The sequence below is a fragment of the Brassica napus genome, chromosome C4 (assembly GCF_020379485.1).
Source record: "Brassica napus cultivar Da-Ae chromosome C4, Da-Ae, whole genome shotgun sequence".
NCBI lineage: Eukaryota > Viridiplantae > Streptophyta > Magnoliopsida > Brassicales > Brassicaceae > Brassica > Brassica napus.
In genome coordinates, this window is record NC_063447.1 from 8,978,933 (window position 1) to 9,003,464 (window position 24,532).

Consider the following 24,532-nt stretch of genomic DNA (forward strand, 5'->3'; position numbering starts at 1 on the left):
TTTGAGTACCTTCCACTGTTCCACACAGCTCTTTTTATTTTTACAGTCACTTTATGAATCGTGTTTTAAAAAAAAAATAATTTAAACCTACAACTCATAAGTTAAAATGGAAAACATATTAAATTTGAAAATCAACTTTTCTATAATTTTATATTTAGTGTTTTGAAAGTTATTAATATTATTCGGATTGGTTCGGATATTTAATCAATTTCGGTTCAAATTTGGTACTACTTATTTAAATTAGGATCGGTTCGATTCTTCGAATTCGAGTTTTTTTGTCCAATCCTAAATAGTGACATAAAAAACAAATAGTATCATATTTTAAAAAAAAATACATTTGTGCGGACACGCGGATCAGAATACAGTTAATATTATACAACAATAGAAATTGAAACTTCCAACCTATATTCTAATTCAAATCACAGTCTCTAGCAGTCGAACCCATTATTTCACAAAGATTATTACCAAAAGAAAAAAAATCAGGGGAAGATATATATTCTAGTTTTCTGGCTTATTGTCCGAAGGAAAAATATGATAGAAGAGCAACGATTTAATTCATCAAACTGAAATAACAACACCACAGATCTCAAAATAAAAATGCTGCAAACTTGTATAAGCGACTTTTGACGATAATGATAACACCAATGAAGTCATTCACAAAGGACATAGACTAATGGCAGTAGATATATGTTGTTCAATTTAACAAAAAAGCATTCAATCCGAAACTCGTTCACAAAACTCAAAGAAACATTGTTCTAAACGCATGAGTGCTTAAATAGCCATAGAAAACTCAGAGCCTCCTTCCTCTTCGACCACCCTTTCGGCGGGTACTGTCCGTTGGGATCGGAGTCACATCCTCTACAACAACAACAACAAGATACAATGCTTAGAAATGCTCATTAAAAGCAAAGTTTTACTTAAGATTAGCTTATGGCAATGCAACTTACCAATGCGGCCAATTTTCATGCCGGAACGGGCAAGAGCTCTGAGAGCGGACTGAGCACCGGGACCAGGTGTCTTGGTCTTGTTTCCACCAGTGGCACGGAGCTTCACGTGCATTGCGGTGATTCCAAGCTCCTTGCATCGCTGAGCAACATCTTGCGCAGCAAGCATAGCAGCGTAAGGTGAGGACTCATCCCTATCAGCTTTCACCTTCATTCCACCTAACCAAGCAAATAAAAAATACATTACCCAATTTAGTTCACTAGTTGTGTGTCCTAAGGGTACTAAAAACAAATACTCAATAGAGGTAGTAAGATTAAAGTAACACACTACATCTAAAAACAGCACACGGACAATAACATCAGAAGCAGCAACAACATATGTGTTTTCAATGAATAGATGCTTACCAGTGATACGGACAAGGGTTTCACGTCCAGACAAATCAGTAACGTGCTGCAAAAAATGTATCAGAGTCACACAATGTAAGTAACCTTCCCATATACTTCTATAGATATAATAAATAAATTGGTGAGAAAAAAAAAACAATACAATGAAAGTGTCGTTGAAGGAAGCGAAGATGTGGACAACACCGAAGACTTGCTCTCCATCGCGAACAGCTGGTCCAAGTGTCACTGTCTCCTCCTTGGGCTCTCTCGTCTTTCTTCTCGACTATACACAGCAATAACACTTAAAACTTTCATTACTCTTATTCGATCAATTCACCATCTCAGATTGAGCTTGATTATGAATATAATAAAGATCAAAGCAAATCTAATGCTTAAACAATTCAACGCTCAGATAACGATGTATAATCAAAATCTGAGATAAATTGAGAAATGTGGAAGCTTTGTAAAGACGGAGCTTACCATTGTTAAAGATCACAGCAAGGTCACTTCTTCCTTCTGTAGTTTCCGCCTTGGCTTAGAGGAAGAGAGTGCATGATAAAAATGAAAATTGATTTTTATAATTAGGGTTTGTGAGTGAGCTCTTTCGTTTAGGGTTTCGATATTCGTTTTGGGCTGTGTTTCATTAGTATTGGGCTGAATAATATACTTAATATTCATTTGTTGATGCCTTGATTAACGACGTCGTATCATTAATTTGAAGAAACAAAAAAGTTATTTGACAGCTGTGGGATTTGAACCCACACCCTTGCGGACCAGAGCCTAAATCTGGCGCCTTAGACCACTCGGCCAAACTGTCTTTTGTTCATGTATGTACTTAAATATATTTAGCGCTTAGTGTACGAAATGCTGATGTGTTTTGAATTTGACAGGGTATCCGTTTTGATAATTTGTTTTAAACTTTTCATAATCAACAATTCAACTGATCTTAGCCCAAAATTGTTGAAATTATATCAATCGAAAACAGAAGCACAAATTACCTTTAGAGGAAGAGTTGCACATTCGCCCACTGTTGCCAAACAAAAAGATTACATAAGAATAACAATCATATATTCACATTCGCTAGAAGGAGGGGTCGAACCTCCGACCTTGTGGTTAACAGCCACACGCTCTAACCAACTGAGCTATTCCAGCTTTGAACGTTCAATGATTCAACATTGTGATTTAAAAAGGAGAGTTTCGAATCTCAATATAATCATTCTCTCTTTCGCAAGCTTAATGGTGCCCAGAGAAACACCATCTTCTTCCTAGGGAAAACATTTGCTACAAATGGCCTTTCAATTTGAAAGGCCCGTTGTAAAGTCAATATTCATTTATTTGTGCAAATGTATGATGAAATCAAATCCCACACGGTATAGAGAAACTAGGAAAAGATGATTTTTGCTAGAAACGATCCATATTACAAAAACAGAGATGGTGAACTGAATTAAATCAAGCTTGAAACTTTTTATTGGTCAGGAAGAAAACCATTTCCATAGTAGTAGCAAGGATCAGTACAGAGTTACAATTCTTCATGTCATCATCGTTTAGTAATGCTGCTTCTAATCAACCACTTTGGTCCTCAGAATCTTCACTTCATGGATTGGCCTGTCGGTGTTATCGGTTTGGACACTACCGAGCCTCTTGATCACCTCCATACCACGGCAGACTCTGCCAAATATCGTGTGCTTTCCTGGAAGATGAACAGAAGAACACAATTAAGTGACAATTCTCTTCATATGATACTCAAAACATCATATCAAATTAGACCAGTGTTTTCGAGAGATGGATGTGTGTTACCATCCAAGGACGGTGCCGGAGCTAAAGTGATGAAGAACTGACTCCCGTTGGTGTTGGGACCAGCGTTTGCCATTGACAAAATCCCAGCTCCTGTGTGCTTCAACTCAGGCTTTATCTCGTCCTCAAACTTGGAACTATCACAAGAACAGTGGCAAAAGACCCATTATCTCTAAACCAATAAAGTAGTAGCTTTTTGTTTCTAAGCCTCTAAACACACATCAGCAGACGCAAAACAAGTAAAGCGGAGAATCAAATCAATAGAGTAAACTGAGGATTGTTGAGATATCTAGAACCTTAGTCGACTATATATAACATGTTCAGAAGTTATGAATAACGTTTTTGCCCACATTCAAAATCTATGCAAGTCTAGACGAAAAAAAAAACTTATTTAAATCTGTTCACACTGAATATAACCTCAATTAAAACCCTAATAGAGCTAATTTCACTATAAAACCTTCATCGGAGCTTAGCCATATTCTGATCCCAATTCGTTTGCTATATATCCATGGAATCAACCAGCATTGAACAAAGAAAGAGATTGAGAGAATGTACCCGTAAATGGATTGGCCACCCCTTCCAGTTCCAGTAGGATCTCCACCTTGCACGATGAAATCCTGAAACAAAATCACAAACTTTCATCATCAAAGCGATCTCAGTACAACGAAAAAATCAGATTAGGAAAATAAAAATCAGACCTTGATGATCCTGTGAAAGAGAACGTTGTCATAGTAACCTCTCCTTGATAGCTCCACGAAGTTCCGGCAAGTTCTCGGGGAGTGTTTGTAATACATCTGAGATCAAACTTACAAAAATCAAATCACTGTAAACCCTAAACCCCCTTCTAAAACCCTAAATCTAGATCTCAAGATCGTGCGGTAACAGTGAGAAACCTAATAAAAATGCAATTAAGAGAGAGAGAGAGAGAAACCTCGACGGTGAACGGACCCATGGAGGTTTCAAGTGTAACCTCCGGTGGACTTCCTTCAGGTCTCGCCGTCATTTTTTCGGAGAGAGAGAGCAGCGACTCGTGAGGAACCTAGTGAGAGAGTCATAAGACGTTTACTCTAGTAAAGTCCTTATCGGGTCGGATCTGATTCTTTCTCAGTCATGGGTCGACCCGAGATTTTCAAAACAGTTGGGCCTAGCGCAAGTCCATTGTGTGTATATCTCACAATGCCACAAAATGATGATGCCATGAGAGAAAACGGATCAAAATGTATGCAATTAAAAAATTAGCTAGTTTTTATTTGTGTTTCAGTTTGTTTGAAAATGAAAATTTATTAAAATATTTTCGTACAAATGATGGTATTTTCTTGTGAAATCTCTAGCATATTTTTTTAAATAAAATATGACAAGTTTTGTTCAAAATAACTCACACCTTTTTAATAAATTACTTCGAATATATATATATATATATATAAATAGAAGGGCAAATCTCCAAAATAGCACATTTCTAAGTTTATGTCACAAAAATAGCCTTCAAAAACTAAAATGACCAAAATATCATTTTATCTTTTGAAAAATTTAATTTTTTTTTATTTTTCAAAATTTGAAATCTTATCCCCAACTCTAAATCCTAAAATCTAAACTCTAAACCCTAAACTCTAAACCCTAAACCCTAAATCCTAAACTCTACCCCTTAACTCTAAACCCTAAACCCTAAACCCTAAATCCTAAACCCACCCCTTAACTCTAAACTCTAATGTCTAAATTAATTTACCATTGGAGTATAAGTGTATATTTATCTCTTTTGATAAAACAATTAGTGCTATTTTGATCATTTTTATTCTTAAAAACTATATTTGTGACAAAAACTTTTTTAGTGCTATCCTAGTCATTTTCTCTAAATAAAACCATCCAAAAACTTACTTAGTTACCCAAAAGTAGATAACTGGGAACACTAAAATGAAAAAAATATCAAATTTAAATTATGATTTTATAAGGTGATCCTTATCGGCTGATAAGCTATATAATCCTTTATATATTAATTAAGGATCTTTAAAAAAGTTATAACTTGAATTTTGTAAAAATTAAAAAAAGACTCCATCCTATGTGGCAGTTGTTTAAGTCTTCTAAAATCTGACGTGGCAGAATTATAATACATTAAGAATAGCATAGTTTATAAATTAACTCCCTAGCCAAATACAATTTTTGGCAGTCACATATACATAGTCTAAAAAAAAACGTCATGTGCGCCTATGCTATGTCAAACCATAGTGTAATCAATCAGTATTATTTATTGTATATGTTTTTCTTATCATGTAAGCATAACTATTTAATAACGTCTATGAATACATTTTATAGGGGATAACTATCAAATGTTCTCATTTTACTTCAAGTATGTACGTAGAAAATAGAGCATGTAATTTTCTATGCATTATGTACGAAAATAAACAGACCTACATCACTTACAAAAATTATTGACAGGAACATTATCGTCAGTTAATATTATTTACCTTGATTAATAAGAACATTCACCACTGTAATAGAACTACGCTACACAAGTTTCAGTTAATCTTCCTGATTTTCTCATATCAACTTTATTAATTATATTGTATATGTAGCAAACGTGGTTTAACCAGAAAAAATTCAGTCACTTGATAAAAAAACTTTATAATATGTACTATGATATTGTTTAAAGGGTCGTAACTATGTCTGTTTGCATGAATGGTTGGGGGGTCCTTCTTCAGTTTGTTCTAGAGAATTTTTGGTCTAAAAGCTCCTATATATTAATTGACGAATATTTGAAAAGATGTAACCTTAAATTTGTAATAATTAAAAAATAACTTTGCTGAGTTGTCAATCAATTAAGATGCCAAATTACTTTACGTGGCAGCTTTACATTCAATTGGAAAAAAATAGGTCCACAATCGATTGTATATATTCGCTAGGGACATATAATATTAATAACTACACTACAACCTCTTTAAATTAATACTCTATAAATTAATATACACTAAATTTTTTATAAAATAATATAATTTTATAGTCCCAAATTGAGTTTTTTGTTCAATTAGTATATCGATAAATTAATATCTCTATAAATTATAATAAAAAATTATAGTTTTGGTGTAGTTCCAACATTATTAATTTATAGAGTTTTCACTGCATAGTATCTTCGAATAACCATAACCATATGAAGACATGTTTAATACGTACAAACCACGAGCTTTAGAAGATTGATAGTCAAGTCCTTTATATTTATTTTTTGAAAAACGAAGCATAAGAAGATTTATAAATTAATGACATCGTTCTTACATTACACTATGCTTATACAAAAAGAGACAGAAATTTAGATGATTGTTCTTACAAAAAGGACACAGTGTTGTGATGGATAGTATATGTTCACGGTAAATATGTTGTTTGCCGGAGAGATTCGCTTAGGAGATGGTGAGGGAGACGATCTGGTGCATGTTTCCGAGGATGACGAAGAGACCAGAGGTGGAGACGGGGATGGAGGAGACGGTGAGGTTACCGAGACGGCGAGGTAAAGTCCTGAGTGGCCGTGCGGCGGAGGAAGGAAGAGACGGTGGAGAAGGAGCGGAATGAGTCTGGGAGGCGAGGTGGTAGGGAAAGGAAGGGAAGTTGAGGAAAGAGAGGGAGACAAGAGATGGGGAGAGAGCTTTACGTGATGTGGAGGAGATGGAGAGATCAGAGGAGGAGTTTGTGAAGGAGATGGAAGTGACAAGGACACAATCAAGTTACTACAAGAAGAGGTAAAGATTGACATTTCCAAATTCTAGGCTTCAGTTCTTTAATGATACATTTAGTTTTAGTTCTTAAAAGCTTTCAACATTTGCGTTAGCACCACTCATACTCACGCAGGTTTGTGTTCTATGTGGAAGTGTTGTCCTGTTTCTTTGCCGATTGACCAAAACAAAAGAGTTAATTTTTTCACGAATTGTGAAATTCGTTATCTCAGATTAAATCATTGAGGTCAAAAGTAGCGCTACTGTAGTCAGAAAACACCAGAATATTGACGGATGGTATTAGTTCTAACCCTCAATTCTATTTACTATGTTCTCCATTACATTGGAGAGGTGTTTGCAAATTTATCTCACGTACACAGATGTGATGATATGAAATTGTGTTATCAACAGAAAAAGCCAGGACATCTGTGATGCCTGAGCAGCGCATCAATGAGAAGGCACTAACTAAAGATGCCAATGGACCTACCTACCAAAATCCTTACTCCTTTTATAATTTATCTCTCTGTTAAGTTCTTTTGCAAGTGTGAAACACACAAAGTGTGCTTTATAGATGCAGCAGGACTGCTCCAGGAAAGTGGTGAGATTAAGACACTACACGTTTTTGAGTTTACTGGTGTTGTATAGTCTTATTAGGAACTTGGAGAAATAGATTTAGTTTGCTGTTCTTTTTTTTAATGAGTTTTGCAGCTTTAGATGCTTTCACTAAAGGGAACCGTTACATAAACTCTTGCCTCAGGTACTTTCGTAATTATCATAGTTTTACTCTTTATTTGATCATTGAGAACACCGAGTATCTGTCTATATGTGTTGCTTCATTCACTTCCTTAATCTTGGCGATAACACCCGTATTTTCCGAAATAACTTAAATAAATAAAAAGTCTGAAATCTCCATTTATTACTTCTCAAAAGTCAACTCCAAAGTCGTAAATCCAATAAATAGCCATAAATCCAAATAACATAATAAATCCCGAAAATATCGATAAAAGCATAAAATCCGCAAGTCTGAAAAAGACAGAAATAAAACTCCCAAAGAACCAGTCCGATAGCAATCACTCATGCTCGTCAGTCTCACCTGAACGGGGAAGGAATAGGAGGGGTGAGTAACATGGGAGTTACTCCGTGAGGTGTGAGATGCTAAACACGCAAACCACTGACTTGAGTAAATAGAACTCCCACTATGGAAGTTTAGCTATAACATGAACAAACAAGATGCCTAAAGCATCACACAACACAAACAATGCGATGATAGCATATAGCTAGTCCGTACACCCCACATCTCCTCATACGAATATATATATATACATACGCTGCGTCGCTAGTACAGTCTGTCTCTGTACCCCCGCCCTCCAAAGCTGCGTTGAATGCAAACGTCTTTGCACCCACGCCCCACACAATCTGCGTCGCTAGCCCAGACGTCTCTGAGCCCCCGCCCACCAAAGCTGTGTCGCTAGTCCAAACATCTCTGGACCCCGCCTTCTCACATAATCCCTACTCATAACTATGTATACAAACATATATATATATATCGCATCTCTTAACATCACACAATCAAATCAACGGTTGAATCCTCTAGACCCCTAGTTCCAGTTTACAATGAATGAACTGACTAACAATCAAGAGTCAAACCGACTCAATTCAAACAGACGGATCATGATTCGAAATCTAAACTACGATATAGAGAATTCTACACTGGTACGAGATTTACGGAATAGACCCTCACCTTAGCAATTGTGTAAAAGTGATAGCTATGAACTCCAGCTGCTCAAACAAACTCCAAATCTGAAATCAGGGCAAAAAAATCGAGTCAGAACGCCCTTCGAACGGTCCAAAACGGATAAACGGTGATCTGGTCAAAAAGTCAACCCGCTGGTCAAAGGTCAACCCGGTCAACTCTGACCCAAACCGGTCAACCCTTGACCAAATTGAAATCGAATTGAACCACCCGGTTTTCCTTAACCGAGTTCGATTTCAATTGGACCAGATTCAAATCGATTTCAAATCGGTTTAATCCAAACCGGAAATCAATTCCTAATAACCAATCAAACCGAAAATCAATTGAACAAACCAAACCAAACCGGCTTGACTCGCTGAGTCGACTCGGCCGAGTCACCGAGTTACCGGCGAGTCGACCGGCGAGTCACCGGAGACCAGTCGCCGGCGGCGGCCAACAACGGTGGTGGCTTACCGGCAAATCACCGGCGGCGGCGGAGGCGCGGTGGCGATGCGGAGGCGCGGTGGCGATGCGGCGGCGGCGAACGGACGTTGGCCGGCTGCGGTAGCTCCGGCGAACGTCCGGCGGAGACGGTGGCGCGTGAGATTCACGCGCGAATCTTCCTCCTGCGCGTGTGGGCGCGTCGCGGCGGCTCTCCGGATGAAACTCCTGCCCCGGACTTGTCTCGACGTGTTAAATCACAAAAAAGCAGATTACTTTTGAGTTTCATGTGTTTCAAAAAGTACTGCTTTACAATTTAACCGGTTCATATCACAAATTAATTTAGGGATATGTTAAATCAATCATTACCAGTTTTGGTATTTATGTTAAACGAATTTAATCAATTTTTTTATTTTTCATTTTTTTTGAAGGTAAAGTTGCCCATGGAAAGCTGCCCATAAAAATATGTTTGTTAAGGATCTGATTGGTAATGGCTGTAGCTTTAAAATTTTTGCTGTAAAAAAAAATCTGTAAATTTTTTGTTGTGGCTTTAGATTTTATTGCTGTAGAATTTTATGGAAAGCACTAAAAAATTGCTTTGGATATTTGGCTCTGCAGAGCACTTGTACAGCTATAGGTTATTTCAAGAGTTGTGGTTTCAAAAAAAAATTTAAAGCTTGATTGCTCTGAATTTGGTGTTTTAGAAATAAATAGGGCTGTGGACAGCACCTACAACAACTACCAATCACCCCCTAAGTCTTTGTGGCCAAGGCATTGTCACTAAGTCGTTCGACGATAGGGCAACACGTGTCCTGATTTATTTAAATGCTGCGCATTATTTTTTCGCTGGTTACGTGGGCATCGTTTATGTGTTGTGTTTTGGGCTGTGTATGGCCCGTTAGAGCAGAAGTCCTAAGTAACCCTAATTTGACTCCAGAGAAAAACGAGTGTCTTCTTCCCTGTACGTGCTATGCTAACCAGATGCCGATTCCACTTCTTCTCATCGACTGAAACGGTCCGTGATCAATTCCATTAGTTCACTCCCCCACTATTTCGTCTTCAATGCTTCATTTTGATCTGAAAGGCGGTTGTTGTTGGGTATAAATATGTGTGAGTGTTTCTCCATTTATGTCATCTTATCTTGCATCTCTTAAATCTCATACTAACTGATCGTGTTATGGATGCTTCTTTGTTTGTCGACATTTTTTTTTGATTCGGCGAGTCCCTTACTGTTTGTTCAACAATTTTTTTTTTCATTTCCTTCGAGCCCCTTACTGTTTGTTCATCGACATTTTTTTGAATCGGCGAACCTCTTAGTGTTTGTTCATGATTTTGTTTTCTTGGATCTTCTTCCTCTTTGTTGATTATGAGATGTTTGATGGTTGAAGAGGCTAACCATCTTCAAAATAATTAGGCTGCAGAGAAGATACGTCGTGGTGGTGACCTACGGGTGAACCTTTCCTGTTTGTTCATCAAAATATTTATTTTTTTGCTTGGATCTTTTCCTGTTTGTAGAGATAGGTTTTTGATTCTGCTTTTATCTGTCACCCAGTATTGTAGTCATTCTGCTACTAAACATGTGTGAGTTTAGTAATATATGTGGTATGACGGGAGATGGCGTTCTTAGTTCTATTGTACTGTTTAATTGTGGCAGGTGGAGGGATCATAAACTCCACAAGAAATGATTGCTATACTTCAAAGAGTCGTGGAAGATAGTTCACCTGTTCTTTTAACTGCAAGGTTGAAGCAGAGGAAAAAAGAACCAATTTGCGTCTGAGAGAGGAACAAAATGCTGCTTACAGGGCTTCTCTTGAGGCCGATCAAGTAAGTTTGAGTTCCTGGAGTTTACAAGATCCGTTGTGACTAGTCTAATGGCCAAATTTGGGGGATCTTTTTTTGTGTTGATTAGGCACGGGAGAGCCAGAGACAGGAAGAGGAGGAGCGGTTAGAGAGGGAAGCTGCTGAGGCAGAGAGGAAACGAAAAGAAGAAGAGGAGGCTCAGGAGAGAGCCGAGCGTGAAGCTGTAGAGAGAGAAACTGATAGAGTTAGAATGAGACCAGAGAAAGTACTTGCTGTTGGAGACGATCCTGAGAAAGTACCTGATGTTGCACACGTAAGTTCTCCTCCTTTTCTTTGCCATTCATTACTTTCTCTGTTTTGCTTTTGTTGGGTATTTACGGTACACGTGGACTGTTTATTTGCCGTGACAATGTAGGTTTTGGTAAGGTTCCCAAATGGAGAAAGAAAAGGGAGGAGGTTACTTGCCTATTTTTCTTAAAAAGATAAAAATTGGATTTTCATTTTCGATTTTTTAAATTATATAATTTGAGAAGAAATGTATTTAGAATCCATTAAATTCAAGAAAAGCAAATGTTGTGAATAAAGTAAAATATTTATATTTTGATGAATTGTTTAAATATAGTAACAAATGTACAATTTCAAAAACAAAAAAAATAGTAAATTTTATAGTAAAGATATTATAATTTATAATAAAATAAACTAAAATTTTCATTAAAATTTAGATATGTATTATTGTTTAATTTTCTTATAATAAAATAAACGTTCATTTGCATACCCGCCCGTAGGGCGGGTCCGACCCTATTCTTTATATATAAAGATACGTTTTCTCCCTCCTGGTGAGGACACATAGGCAACCACGTCATAAAGTCAAAACTTCTCAGTGCGACACGTGTCAATTAATCAAAACACACCGTTTCATTAACGACATTCATGCGAGAGTGAGCCTATTCTAGATATTGGGCTGAAAAGTTACATAAATTTTGACCCGTTAGGTGTCTTTCCTTTCTACACATGAAGCGGCTTTTGTTTCTAGAGTTTATCGTCGTTTCCCAAAGTTGATTAGGTATGAGTTTCTGAAAGTTTCACAGAGGCGAGTCATCGTCAGTTGGCGTCTACGTCGGTTCGTGTTTTGTTGTTTCGTTTTCGATTCATCTCCTCACATGCGTTACAAGTTCCATTGATTTAACGTCATTAACAAGATCTTATTCTTCTGAGCCACTACAACTACGATCATTCAATTAATGATTCTTATTCCTTTTCAAACGGTGGATCTCCACTTATAAAAAGGTTCATCCCTTGAGAATCATTGGAATTGTAGTTGAAGATGGCCAGCATGTTCGGGAGATTGACTGAAAGTTAATCAGTTTCCCTTGAATTGTTACGTATATTTCTTCACAATATATAGTACATTTGGTTACAAGATATCAGGAATAATATTGTTGACTATACATAATATTCTAGGATAATATCTAATCTAGGAGATTGATAGTTATCCTCTTTCACCCTCCTACAGTTGGAACGTGGATAACGCCTAAACTGGATTTGAAGCTGTCGAACAGTGTTGAAGGAAGTCTCTTTGTGAAGATGTCTGCGTATTGCATTGATGCTGGTATGTATAGGACGCACACATCGCCAAGTTTGACCTTCTCGTGCACGAAGTGGATGTCAATCTCGATGTGTTTAGTCCTTTGATGTTGAACCGGGTTTGTTGACAGGTAGACGACACTGACATTGTCATAGTAAACCAAAGTTGCTTGCTTCAGGAGAATGAGCATCTCGAGCAGAAGGTTCCGTAATGAGCAAGACTCCGCAACCGCATTTGCTACGGCCTTGTATTCGGCCTCCGCACTGGAACGTGACACCAATTGATTGACGCTTTGCTGACCAAGAGATCAAGTTATCCCCCATGAAGACTGCATAGCCTGATGTTGATCGGCGAGTCGTGGGGCATCCAGCCCAGTATGCATCGGAGTAGGCCGTGAAGTTCATCTTCTGATGTTTCAGAAGCTGGAGACCTTGTGATTTTGTCCCTTGGATATAACGTATCACTCGTTTAAGGGCGAGAAGATGAGTGTCACGAGGATCGTGCATGACCAGACATTGTTGCTGAACGGCGTACGAGATGTTAGAGCGTGTGAATGTAAGGTACTGCAACGCTCCTGCCAGGCTCCTGTATTCAGTTGGATTTTTTAATTTGACGCCATCATCTTCTGCAAGCTTGCTCTTCATATCGACTGGCGTCTTGCAAGGTTTGCAATCTTTCATTCCTGCACGCATTATAATTTCTTCCGCATATTTTGTTTGGTTTAAGAACAAACCCTTTGCATTGTGTTTGACAGAGACTCCGAGGAATGAGTTAATGGTGCCGCAGTCGGTCATTGGAAATTCCGACTTCAGGACTGAAATTACGGAGTCACGGAGCGTTGGAGTTGAGGCTGTGATGATTATGTCATCGACATACAAGATGAGATATGCCAGTTGATCCCTGTTGTTGTAGACAAATAGGCTTGTATCACTTTTGCTTTGTTTGAATCCTTGTTTGGTAATGAATGTGACGAATCTTGCATTCCAAGCCCTTGGGGCCTGCTTCAGACCATAAATAGAACGATTCAATTTGCAAACATGATTAGGTTTAGAAGGATCAAGAAACCCCGGTGGTTGCATCATGTACACAGTCTCATCCAAGGTGCCATGTAAGAAGGCGTTTTGGACATCCAGTTGGTTAACATGCCAGTCATGTGAAAGCGCAACATGTAGGAGAGTTCTGATGGTTGCCGGTTTGACCACTGGACTGAACGTTTCTTCAAAATCAATGCCTTGCTCCTGTGATTTTCCATTGGCTACATGTCTGGATTTATGACTTTTGAATACTCCATTTGCATCATACTTGTGTTTGTGCAACCACATAGATCGAACAACATTAGTATTAGGTGGCCTCAGAACAAGATCATAAGTTTCACTTTTAATTATGGCATCATACTCAGTTGTCATAGAAGGGTTCCAAAAAGGATCATCGAGTGCCTTACGATAGCTCGTTGGAAGGGGTTATTGATTTAGAGCTAAAGAGATATGACTTGTTTTGGTTTAGAAATCCCATGCTTAGAGCGAGTAGTCATGGGGTGCCTTGGTGCCTCAGGGACTGGTTGAATAGTTTGAGTTGGCAGCTCAGGCTGAGAAGCAGGAACATGAGAAGTTGTTACCTGCAGGGCTTGGAGGATTTGACGAAATAGTGGGGAAGTCTCGACATCAAGAAAGTCGTATGAGAGGTTCTCACTAGTTGCAGCTTTCGGATAAGAGAAGCTGTTTTCGTCGAAGTTAACATGTCTTGAAAGGATGATCTTTTTGGTTTCAAGGTCAAAGCAACAGTACCCTCGGTGATTTTGAGGGTAGCCAAGGAAAATGCATTTTTTGGAGCGAGGTGAGAGTTTTGAGGTTGTGGAATGGTTTGTGTTTGGGTAGCAGAGGCACCCGAAAGTGCGAAGATGGGAATAAGAGACTGGTTTCTGAAAGAGAGTTGTAAAGGGTATTTTGTTTTGAATGGCTTTGGAGGGGAGAAGGTTAATGATATGAGCAGCAACATGAAGAGCTTCGACCCAAAAGGTGGGAGGAAGTTGACCTTGAAACAGAAGGCTACAAACCGCATTGTTTATTGTTCTAATCATGCACTCAGATTTGCCGTTCTGTTGAGAGCTGTAGGGACAAGAGAACCGAAAAGAGATCCCCTTAGAGGCAAAGAAGTTGTGAAACTGGGTGTTATTGTATTTACCACCGTTATCACATTGCAAAAATTTGATAGTTTTCTGGAAGTGGTTTTGAATATAGTTTCAGAATTGGAGAAATTTGCTAAAAGTCTCATTTTTTATGGCGTAGAGGGTATACCCATAAGAAGTGACAGTATTGATCAAGAAAGAGGAGATAGAATTTGAAACCACCGAGGCTCTAGACTGGCGAGGTCCATAAATCTGAATGTATGATTTCGAAAGGTGTTTAAGCTTAGTGTTTGAGAAGCAGAAAACGGGTGTTTTATTGATTTGCCTAGCTGACAGGCAGAACATAAAGGAGAAGAACTTCTCTTATTACAAGATAAAGCTGAAGTAGAAAGAAGCTTGTTCAGTGTCTGGTCGCTAGGATGAGTCAAACTGCGGTGCCAAACATCTGAGGAAGTCGTCAGGAAAGTAGAATGACCAGTGGTAGCCTTATTGGAATGAGGAAGGACGTGATATAGATCTCCGGTACTGTCACTGCGGAGTAAAGTCATCTGTGTCTTGAGATCCTTCACAGTAAAACCGAAAGGATCAAACTCAATAGAACATGCATTATCACGAGTAAATTGACGAACAAAAACAAGGTTTTTAAGTATTGTTGGAGTGACAAAGATTGAGTTTAGTGATAAAGGGCGAGAAAGAGATGGAAAAGATAAGGAACCCGATGATGTTATTGGAATCTTGCTTCCGTTAGCAACGGTGACTTCCTTTTTGGTGCCTAAATTAAAAACAGACTTAAGACTACCTGCGGAGTTTGAGAAGTGTAACGTTGCTCCAGAATCCAAGTACCATTGACTGTCTGTCGGATCAACAAGAGTCAGGGTGTTGAAGGCGTTGGCAAAGTCCGCCGTTGGTTGATATTTCTGCTTTGAGGAGAGGAACGGCGCCTGTTGCTGTTGGAGTGAAGGTCGGGGACCAAGAATTCCTTGTTGACCCATCTGATGAGGAACTGGAGACCAAGGAGCATATTGTTGTTGCCACATCGGATAGCCGTTTGTCCAGAAAGGAGCAGGCCATTGTTGATATTGTGGTCGTGGTTGATATCTGTTGTTGCGTCCACGTCCACAGTTTCCACCTCTTCTGCCGCCTGTTCTATTTGTGTTTCGTTGTTGGCGTTGTTGAGTTGGAGGTTCATCTTTGCGGTTCTGAGTGGAAGCTTCAGTAACCAAGACTTTGGTAGACAATGAGGAACCGTCCAGGGAAGAGCCAGATTTTTTCGAACGATTGAGACGCTCCTCCTCTAGCATGAGCATGGAACGCGCTTCGTCGTAGGTTGGAAATGTCTGGTGATGCATGATGACATTGAGGATGTTGTCGAAGCGAGGACTGAGACCGTTCAACATGTATGTGACGAGAGTGCGTTCAAACACCGGAGCATCAACGTTGGTGAGGAGATCGGCTAGAGATTCATTTCTTGACAGTATGCATGAATCGTGAGGTCTCTGATCTCTTTGGTTCTGAGACTGTTGTCCAACTGGATTGCTCGAGGCTCTTTATTGTTTCTGAAGAAGTTTTCAATACGCACCCAGATCTCTCTTGAAGTGCCTCCAGTTTTGAAAGTGCTTTTGAAGAGGTCCTTCGAGAGTGTGCCGTACAGCCAGAGTTTGACGATTCCGTCTCTCTTCTTCCAGAGGTCATCATTGTCATCAGCTGGTAAGGTGGTGCCATCGAGATGGCCTGCAACGTCAAAGATCTGACAATGAGTGAGGAACAACTCACGCCAGGCATCATAGTTATGGTCATCGATGTCAAGAATGAGGGGAATGTGTGACTTAATGTTTGTCACACCATACGGGCGTTCCAGAACAGCATCGTTATTTGCCATTTGAGAGAGTGAAATTTGAGAGTAGAAAGCGTGTAAGGATCGAGGATTTAGAGTAGAAGAAAAAAGAGGTTTGAGGAACAAGAACCCTCTGATACCATGAAAGTTAATCAGTTTCCCTTGAATCGTTACGTATATTTCCTCACAATATATAGTACATTTGGTTACAAGATATCAGGAATACTATCGTTGATTATACAGAATATTCTAGGATAATATATAATCTAGGAGATTGATAGTTATCCTCTTTCATTGACTTCTCCTTTCGCCGTTCCTTGACAGGTTTTGTTCCGCTATTCATCCTTTGGGATCTCCGTTTTGCTGTAATCTGATCTTTTAAGGCATTCATGTAGTGATTCTCATGCTCTGGATTTTTCTCAGTCATATATCAGAGTTGTAGCTTTGGATCTGACTCATGGGAATTGTTAATTTGCGCCGTGTTCAGTTGTTAGTTCCATTCAACTCAACAAACTTTTTTTTTTATCTTTAAATGTTGTTTAAACATATTTGATCGGTTTTGTTCCTTGCAAGTTATGTCAGTCAAAGGAAAATACTGAGGCCGTGTGTTTAAAGCTACTGCAAACTACAATGTTGATGTTAGCATATTCAATTCTTTGGATGAGCCCCTGCTGTTCACTTGGTGCTCATCTTTAAGGATGTTTTAGCTTCTTTAGTTCTCTGTTTTATTACTACAGGTTTCTAGGCTTCTTTTGATTACTTACATTGTGTCTTTTTGGTTCAGTCACAATCCATAGACCAGGTCGTATTTATATCCCTGATGCCAATACCTGAAAGGCTGTTAAGTCATCATTCTACTAAACCCAGTAAAACCAATCTAGATATTTTTTTCTTTTTTTCATCTTAATTCAGTTCTTCTTCATGATTTTAACACCAACTTAAATTACTCACTGTTAGTATCATCTAAAGATCTCAACATCAGAGGTAGAGAGCTTACACAAGAACAGTATATATGATGAAGTAAAAGATGCTGTAAGGATTGATTTAGAAGGCAGAGTTGATATACGATAGTTGTCTCAAGAGAGGAGTTACTTAAGGTGAGTGTGAGTGGGTGATCACATTTTGAAAATGGTCTTTCGTTTTTTTATTCTAACAGTGAAACTTTTGTAAATACATATCGGAGGAGATTGATATAAAGCTCGACTTGGTCCCTCCATATCAAATAAATTTTATGTCTAGGCAGCTCCTTAGCAACAACGGTTTTCAACTTTTCAAGCAGGTTATATTCTGTTTGTTTAACTTCATAAAATTCTGATTCTCAGCCGTTAAATAAATCAAGTTGCTTTGTGATGTTGTGGTGTTTCACTTGAACGTGTACAGACTAGGTTCGGTGGATAAAACAAAAGGCCTTTGAGTGGCGAGAGTGACGTAGACGCGCCTATCTCAAACTCTCTCAAACAAGTAGATCTCGCATGGGAGGAGCTCCGACTTCCGGCGTTTTGTCAGATCTTGGCGTTCGGGGCCGCGGGATGCCTCCGAGGTTGGCTCTGGTGGGTCGTCGGTTAGCCGTGGAGGGATCTATGGTGGGTTTCGAACACGCCGGCCAGAGTGAACTTCTGGTGACATCGGGATTTTCTATTCCAATCGTGTTCGTCGGAGTTGGGGCTTTGTGCTCCTTGCATCTTCTCACCCTCGCTTTAGTTCTATTCTCTTAGATTTAGATCTCGATCTGGATTGAGCTGTGCTTTGTTTGCTTGATTTTGTCTTAGCCATTGTTGTTAGGTACCGTCGTTTCTCCGACGTCGAGATGTACTCTCCGACCCCCTTTTGGGATGTTTTTTTAATATATTGAAAAAAAAAAAAAAGGTTCGGTGGATAATCTGATAATTACAATAGAATTTTAGATGATAACGGTATTCTCTGATATATCAAGTTCTGTATACTACTGATAAAAATAATGAAATCTGCTAAGAAAATGGTTTAATATAGACAAGAAGGAAGAGATTGTGAAAATAAAGAATGGAAGTTGGATTTGCATAATATTGAATAAAATCTATAGTCTTATAAATTAACTTATATAAGTAAGATAAATGAATATTTTGATTATGGGTCTGGTAAGATGGGTTGTAAGTGCATAAATTTTGTTGTAAGAAGTTTGTAGATTTTAGGTTGTAGTGATGTAATTGTAAGTTTTTAATGTTGAAAAATATTACAATTTTAAACCGGTGTTTTAAGAAAAAATATATTTTAAAAGGATTGTAGTTGTAAAGAGGAGGGAGGGTCAACTAAATTACCAAGAGAACAATTAAAAACAAAATTTATAAAAAAATGTAAGTGAAATAAAAAAATTCTATAACCCAACCAATCAAACACATAGCTAAAATTTAATCATTTTTTTTTTCATTTTGCTTATCACCTTAAATATAATTTCCAATAACAAAAAAAATCTAATATCAGAGATTTGAATATTAAAACTTTTGAAATTTGTAAGACAGAAAAAATAAAAAATTGAAAATAATTTTATAATTTTCCAGCTACTTATATTTTTATAATAGATTATGATACTTATATACCAAAATAAATATACAATTTAAACAAAAAACTCGGGCGTAGGCCGGACCGATACTTGTATTTTATAAACTAACACGTTAACCTATGGAAATTCATCGTAGTGGGAGACTTTGTAGCCAAGACTATTAATTAAGCCTAAGGAACTAATGGAAACTAAATAATATATAGAGCTTATATGTGAGGGTAGACATGTGAAAATGGGTATAATTTAGTGGATTAACCCAAACTAAACCAACCCATGGACTTTAAAGAGTCAAGAATTTGGATAATTGGGTTTAATGGATAGTGGGTTTAATAAGTTTGGTTTAGAATGGGTTGGACTAATATGAGTTAATGAATAACCCAAACCAAACCAATTTCTTCTTTAATTCCATTAAAAAAATTTAGAAGCAGTGACGATTCTCTCGAAAGCTCCGACGATCGCCTTCGGCGACCCTTTATGCTTCGGCGGCGATCCTCTCGATCACCCTCTTCGGCCGCGACCCTCTCTATTTCATCCTCTTCGGCCGCAACCCTCTCGATCTCTTCGATTGATCTCGATCTCTTCAATTGATCTCTACCGTTTCTCATCTCGTCGCCTGCCGTATCTCGTCATCTAAGAGGCTCGATCTCATCTCCATCTACCGTATCTCATCTCGTCACCTGACGTATCTCGTCACCTAAGAGGCTCGATCTCATCTCCATCTTCTCGATCGTTATATTCGTTGTGAGTATTTTGTTTTCGTTGTGGGTTTTTTTGTATCGTAGAGCTTCTGTTGATGGTTTTAATGGTTCAACAAAAACTCAAGTTTCCATGTATGTGTGTTTTACATAATGTACTATTTTCTGTGTTCGTTCAAATCCAGTATGTGAATAAAATTCATGTTGAGTTTCAGGCCAGGAACTCGGGTTTCGAAAATCAGGAAGCTGAAGATCAGCCAGCACAGACCAAGTGGGTCCAGGGTTAAGTTTGACGAGGAAGGCAATCCAGTGGCTCCCTTAGCAATAGTAGCTGCCACAACTGAGACTGAAGTAGCCCTTGATGAAGGTAAAGCAAGCTCGACTTATGTTATCATTCTGTTCCCACAAACTAGCAATGATACAGTTATTTACAACGTATGTGGATGGAATTGGTTCTTTGATTTTTGGCAGAGGCAAGGAAGGATTACTATAAGAAACTGGGAGAGCAACTGAGGAAAGTGGATCATGAGGACAAGAAAGTGGAGAGGGAAAAGAGGAGGGAGAAGAGAATGAAAGAAAAGATTAAGAGGAAGCAAGGAGAGATGGAGGAGGAGGAAGAAGAAGAAGAAGGCCATGAAGGCTCTGCATCATCATCAGAAGAAACAGGACGAAAACGCAAAAGAGCAAAGAAGATGTACTTTGATGATAATGGTGATGGAGATGAAGAAAAGGAAGGAGGAAAAATCAATACAGATGCCATCTCCACAGCTGAGCTTGAGGAGATGGCTCTCAAACTGATAACGCAGTCATGAAAATCTCACATAGGAAACGTTTTGTCTGTCTAGGCTCCCTCTTTCCGCATTCGCCGTTTTGCCGATTCTCCCAAGGAAGCACTTCATTTTTATGAACCAATGTGATAGTTTCCTACAAGTTTTGTCTATTCTTTGTCAATCAAATCGTGTTACAAACAATTATTTATATAACCTTGACTTTACCAGTCGAATCAGTTTTCTGGTAACTTTACCCGGTAACCGTTACCGGATCAAAATCTTTCGAGGGAATTAATTATGTTAACATCTTTACTATGTTAAAAGATTCTTATTTTGTCAGAGTATGTGTGACTAAGCTGACTAAAACCAGATTCATATTTGTAATATTGATAGTCGACTCATTAAAACCATTATTTTAAATGAGTTATGGGTAGATCCAAACCATTAACTAAATGGATTAGGTTTATCCATTAACCATTAACTAAATGGTTCATGGTTATGGATTGGTTTGAGTTGGATTATCCATTTTGACACCTCTATGTGAGGGCATATCAATTGAGAATTTGCGGTCAAGGCTATTAAATATTGCTTATGCGAATCCGATCAAATATCTCGGTAGTTATATAACAAGGTCTTTTAGTTTCCCCAGTATATTAATTGAAGATTATTTAAAAAGTTGTAATTTTAAGTTTGTACTAATTAAAAAAAACTTCGATTGTGTATCATTTAATTAGGATAATAATTTAACTAATGTTGGTTCAAATCTAATTACGAGAAAACATTATATTAACCAAAAATATAAGAAGCGTATATTATTTCTTTAAATAAAAGCTACGAAATTACCTAATATGATTAACATATATATGACAATTAATGACTATGAATAATAAATATTTGATAACAATTTTTGCATCCTTCTAAATTTTTGTTTAATTTTATATTATTAAAAACAATAAACAGTGACATTAACCATATAATAAAAAGTTAGATTTTTTTTTCTCATATGTTATATTTTGAATTTTCTAAAATGACTTTAAATTACAAAAATGAGGAAACCTTATATGTTATATTTTTAATTCTTAAAACGACTTTATATTACAAAAATGAGTAAACCTTATATGTTATACTTTTCTTATATGTTAGATTTTTTATTATATGTTATCTTCTGAATTTTTTAAAACGACTTTAAATTACAAAAATGTTAGTTTTCTTTAAGAATATGACTAAAAATATTAAAATGACATGTATCAATTCGATGGTTGATCTGAAACCTTTCAAAATAATATGGAAGATAAATGTCCAAATAATTCAACTGTGGAAACAGTACTGTTGAATATTTTCAAGAATGTGTTCGGTGGAAAAAATAAAGTTTTTGTGTCATAATTTGTTTAATGTCCAATCCGATCAACACATGATATATTAATTATAATTTAGTTTCACAATTTTTAATAAAAATTGATCCGGTCATCGGAAAGAAATTATATAATAACAACAAAAAACATTATATATGTATAAATAAAATGATCAAATATATAAAAAAAAATTATCGATAATATATACAAATAAACTCACCTTGTCTTATCCTAGTTCATTATTATTATCTTAACTGAATGTTAAATTATACCAAAAGAACATGTTTCTGTTTAGAATTTGAGAGAAAATGAGAATTGATCTATTTGTTTGATATGGTGCTAATCCAAAATGCTACTTTCTCTTCAACTCTTCTGTTCCCATGTTCAGTGTGGTGGCCATTCGGGGATATATCGACATTGTACCAATATAAAAATCAAGATATATAAAAAATTCAGTTGTGAAAACAACCAACATGAGAAAATAGTATTTTTTTGTCATTCCATTTGATTCCATTTGGGAACCAAATACTCTTTGTCCATGGTAGATGATAAGATGAACATGCACTCGACGAATCTGATTCTATCTTTCTTGGTTCTTCATGACTTACTTCTCTATATATAGCGCTCAAGTTGTAGTTTATGGTTCTTCATGACATCTTCCAAACTATTCAGCGCATCTATAAAATATCCTCGTCTTCCAAGTCTTTGAATTCATTCATCTACCATGACATTCTCTGGAATTCTCATATATATATGACATTTTTCCCCCATCATATCAGAGTCTCCTCAAATTAGACCACAATTCATGCCAGAATGATGTGTTATTTCCGCTTTGAATGTCTTATGAAAAGATTTAGTTAATGATCTCATCTTTACTGCATCCATGAATTTATTTACTTTGTTTCCCTTCTCGACCAGATAATAATTCCTTCACGAATCTAATATTTTCGCAGCCATATCTCATTCACATAGGTGAACTGGGAGAGAAAATTCCCATAAGCTTTAAACAGCTTACCGTGTAAATCTCCTTTAAGCTTCTCAAACCCAAACTTTCCATTATATCCAGTTTGCATATATCTAATCCACTAATTTTCTTCTACTAACTAGATTTTATGTTTGACAAACCAATTTCTTCCGTCAATAGCCCTACCTTTCTCACAGGAGAAACACATTAACACAATAGTAAATCCTCACCATGTACATCTGATTAATATCTTCATATATATTGGTAAAATGGAAATAGGAACATGACAAATACACAACTCATAGTAAACCCTCACCATGCACGTACGTCTCGTTGATATCTTCATATATATTAGTTAAATGAAAGTAGGAACACTTATGATATCTTCATTTTCGTTTATATAAACTTGATACACACGAAGCAGCATACAACATTGGTACAATTAGAAACTTCAACAATAGCCATTTTTAGGGCTTATTATACAGGAGGACTTGCGTACTTATTACCACATATATGTTGTAAATATGTTTCTTGCGAGTTATATGACACTTCACTCAATGGCCCTTAGGCTCCACATAGATAATTTCACAGTGTTAATAGCCACCACCGCCTTCTCCACTACCAGCACCGCCACCGTGTCCAGATCCAGCAGCTGCATAACCTCCACCTCCTCCTCCGCCACCTCCAGCTCCACCACCACCGCCTCCACCACCACCATGTCCTCCTTCTCCACCACCACCACCGTATCCCTCTCCAGCTCCACCTCCGGCACCATAACCACCACCGTGAGCTCCACCGGCGCCAGAACCTCCTCCTCCTCCACCCCCTCCTTTTCCCCCGCCTCCACCCCCTCCATGTCCAACTGCACCGCCACCTCCATATCCCCCTCCAGCACCAGCGCCTTCTCCCCCACCGTATCCACCACCATGTGCACCGCCACCTCCTCCACCTCCTCCATTTCCACCGCCTCCACCACCTCCATGTCCACCTGCACCGCCACCTCCATATCCTCCTCCAGCACCAGCACCTTCTCCACCACCGTATCCACCACCATGCGCACCGCCAGCTCCTCCTCCACCACCACTTCCGCTTCCTCCACCTCCACCATGTCCACCAGCTCCTCCGCCTCCGTATCCAGCTCCACCACCTTCACCGCTTCCACTTCCATAACCAGATCCTCCTCCAGGACCACCACCACCACCTCCACCAGCACCACCACCATGTCCACCGCCTCCGCCTCCACCAATGCCTTCAGCTCCACCGTAACCAGCACCACCTCCTTCTCCGCCGCCACCACCAACACCAACACCAGCATCAACTCCAATACCATAACCAACATGCAAACTACTTTTCTCGCCATAGCCAACGACTTCATCCTCGGGTTCATAGGAGGAGAGAAGTGCTCGTCTTGCAGAACACAACCCTAAACCTATTAAGAGACATAGGAAGAAAAGATTTTTGTGATTAGCCATGTTTTCACTCTTTCTTCTTCCGATTTTGTTGTGTGATGAGTTTGCTTCAGAATGTATCCGTATTTATAGGCATTTCACCAGACCCAACCGCGTTAGTTGCACATAGGATAAGATGTCCTAAAGTTCAGTTGTTGGGCCCCAAACCTCACCTATCAATTCCATCCAGTGTATCTATGATTTTTTTTGTTGCTTTAGTGTCATTATAAATCATTATTTTTTTATATGCCGGCTTTGTAGTGTATAATTAATCATATGGTACAATGTACACCACCAATATTTAAGATATAAATGGAGTAAAATCTACACTGTAAAACATAAGAGTGAAATGTTTGTTTTAAGACGTTTCATACCAAAAAAAAAAAGTTTATCACTCACTCACAGTATACATTTTCGTGATTTTTATTTGATTGAT

General features: G+C 38.0%; 3 protein-coding genes, 1 long non-coding RNA gene and 2 other non-coding genes across 6 annotated transcripts; 1 reads left to right on the plus strand and 5 right to left on the minus strand.

Annotated features, from left to right (window-relative positions):
* Positions 1 to 586: 586 nt before the first annotated feature.
* Positions 587 to 1,965, minus strand: LOC106396547 (40S ribosomal protein S14-2). Its single transcript, XM_013836963.3, has 5 exons — positions 1,809 to 1,965; positions 1,492 to 1,611; positions 1,350 to 1,395; positions 948 to 1,163; positions 587 to 858 (listed from the first exon to the last, which is right to left on the minus strand). Exons 1-5 carry the CDS (start codon positions 1,809 to 1,811, stop codon positions 791 to 793), a joined length of 453 nt encoding a protein of 150 aa, XP_013692417.1. The 5' UTR covers positions 1,812 to 1,965; the 3' UTR covers positions 587 to 790.
* A 100-nt stretch (positions 1,966 to 2,065) lies between these two features.
* On the minus strand, positions 2,066 to 2,145 carry TRNAL-UAG. The gene has a single exon. It is a non-coding gene; the product is annotated as a tRNA-Leu (tRNA).
* A 261-nt stretch (positions 2,146 to 2,406) lies between these two features.
* On the minus strand, positions 2,407 to 2,480 carry TRNAN-GUU. Its single transcript has one exon. It is a non-coding gene; the product is annotated as a tRNA-Asn (tRNA).
* A 230-nt stretch (positions 2,481 to 2,710) lies between these two features.
* LOC106396548 (peptidyl-prolyl cis-trans isomerase CYP18-2) lies at positions 2,711 to 4,212 on the minus strand. The gene is made up of 5 exons (XM_048754622.1): positions 4,054 to 4,212; positions 3,821 to 3,916; positions 3,678 to 3,739; positions 3,126 to 3,259; positions 2,711 to 3,018 (listed from the first exon to the last, which is right to left on the minus strand). Exons 1-5 carry the CDS (start codon positions 4,123 to 4,125, stop codon positions 2,888 to 2,890), a joined length of 495 nt encoding a protein of 164 aa, XP_048610579.1. The 5' UTR covers positions 4,126 to 4,212; the 3' UTR covers positions 2,711 to 2,887.
* A 12,618-nt stretch (positions 4,213 to 16,830) lies between these two features.
* Positions 16,831 to 20,492, plus strand: LOC106392700. The gene is made up of 4 exons (XR_007322413.1): positions 16,831 to 17,610; positions 17,712 to 19,608; positions 19,778 to 19,929; positions 20,034 to 20,492. It is a non-coding gene; the product is annotated as an uncharacterized LOC106392700 (long non-coding RNA).
* Positions 20,493 to 23,029: 2,537 nt separating this feature from the next.
* On the minus strand, positions 23,030 to 24,179 carry LOC106396600 (glycine-rich protein DOT1-like). Its single transcript, XM_013837037.3, has one exon. It carries the CDS (start codon positions 24,118 to 24,120, stop codon positions 23,242 to 23,244), a length of 879 nt encoding a protein of 292 aa, XP_013692491.1. The 5' UTR covers positions 24,121 to 24,179; the 3' UTR covers positions 23,030 to 23,241.
* Between the last annotated feature and the right edge of the window lie 353 nt (positions 24,180 to 24,532).

Bases quoted from the DNA above. Each gene is read 5' to 3' on its own strand.
- LOC106396548 (XM_048754622.1), bottom strand. From the start codon at position 4,125: ATGACGGCGAGACCTGAAGGAAGTCCACCGGAGGTTACACTTGAAACC. The intron at 3,917-4,053 runs GTTTCTCTCTCT...GTTTGATCTCAG, and splicing joins TGGGTCCGTTCACCGTCGAG to ATGTATTACAAACACTCCCC. The intron at 3,740-3,820 runs GTCTGATTTTTA...ATTTTGTTTCAG, and splicing joins TCTTTCACAGGATCATCAAG to GATTTCATCGTGCAAGGTGG.
- LOC106396547 (XM_013836963.3), bottom strand. The intron at 1,164-1,349 runs GTAAGCATCTAT...TTGCTTGGTTAG, and splicing joins AACCCTTGTCCGTATCACTG to GTGGAATGAAGGTGAAAGCT. The intron at 859-947 runs GTAAGTTGCATT...TTGTTGTTGTAG, and splicing joins CATGAAAATTGGCCGCATTG to AGGATGTGACTCCGATCCCA.
- LOC106396600 (XM_013837037.3), bottom strand. From the start codon at position 24,120: ATGGCTAATCACAAAAATCTTTTCTTCCTATGTCTCTTAATAGGTTTA.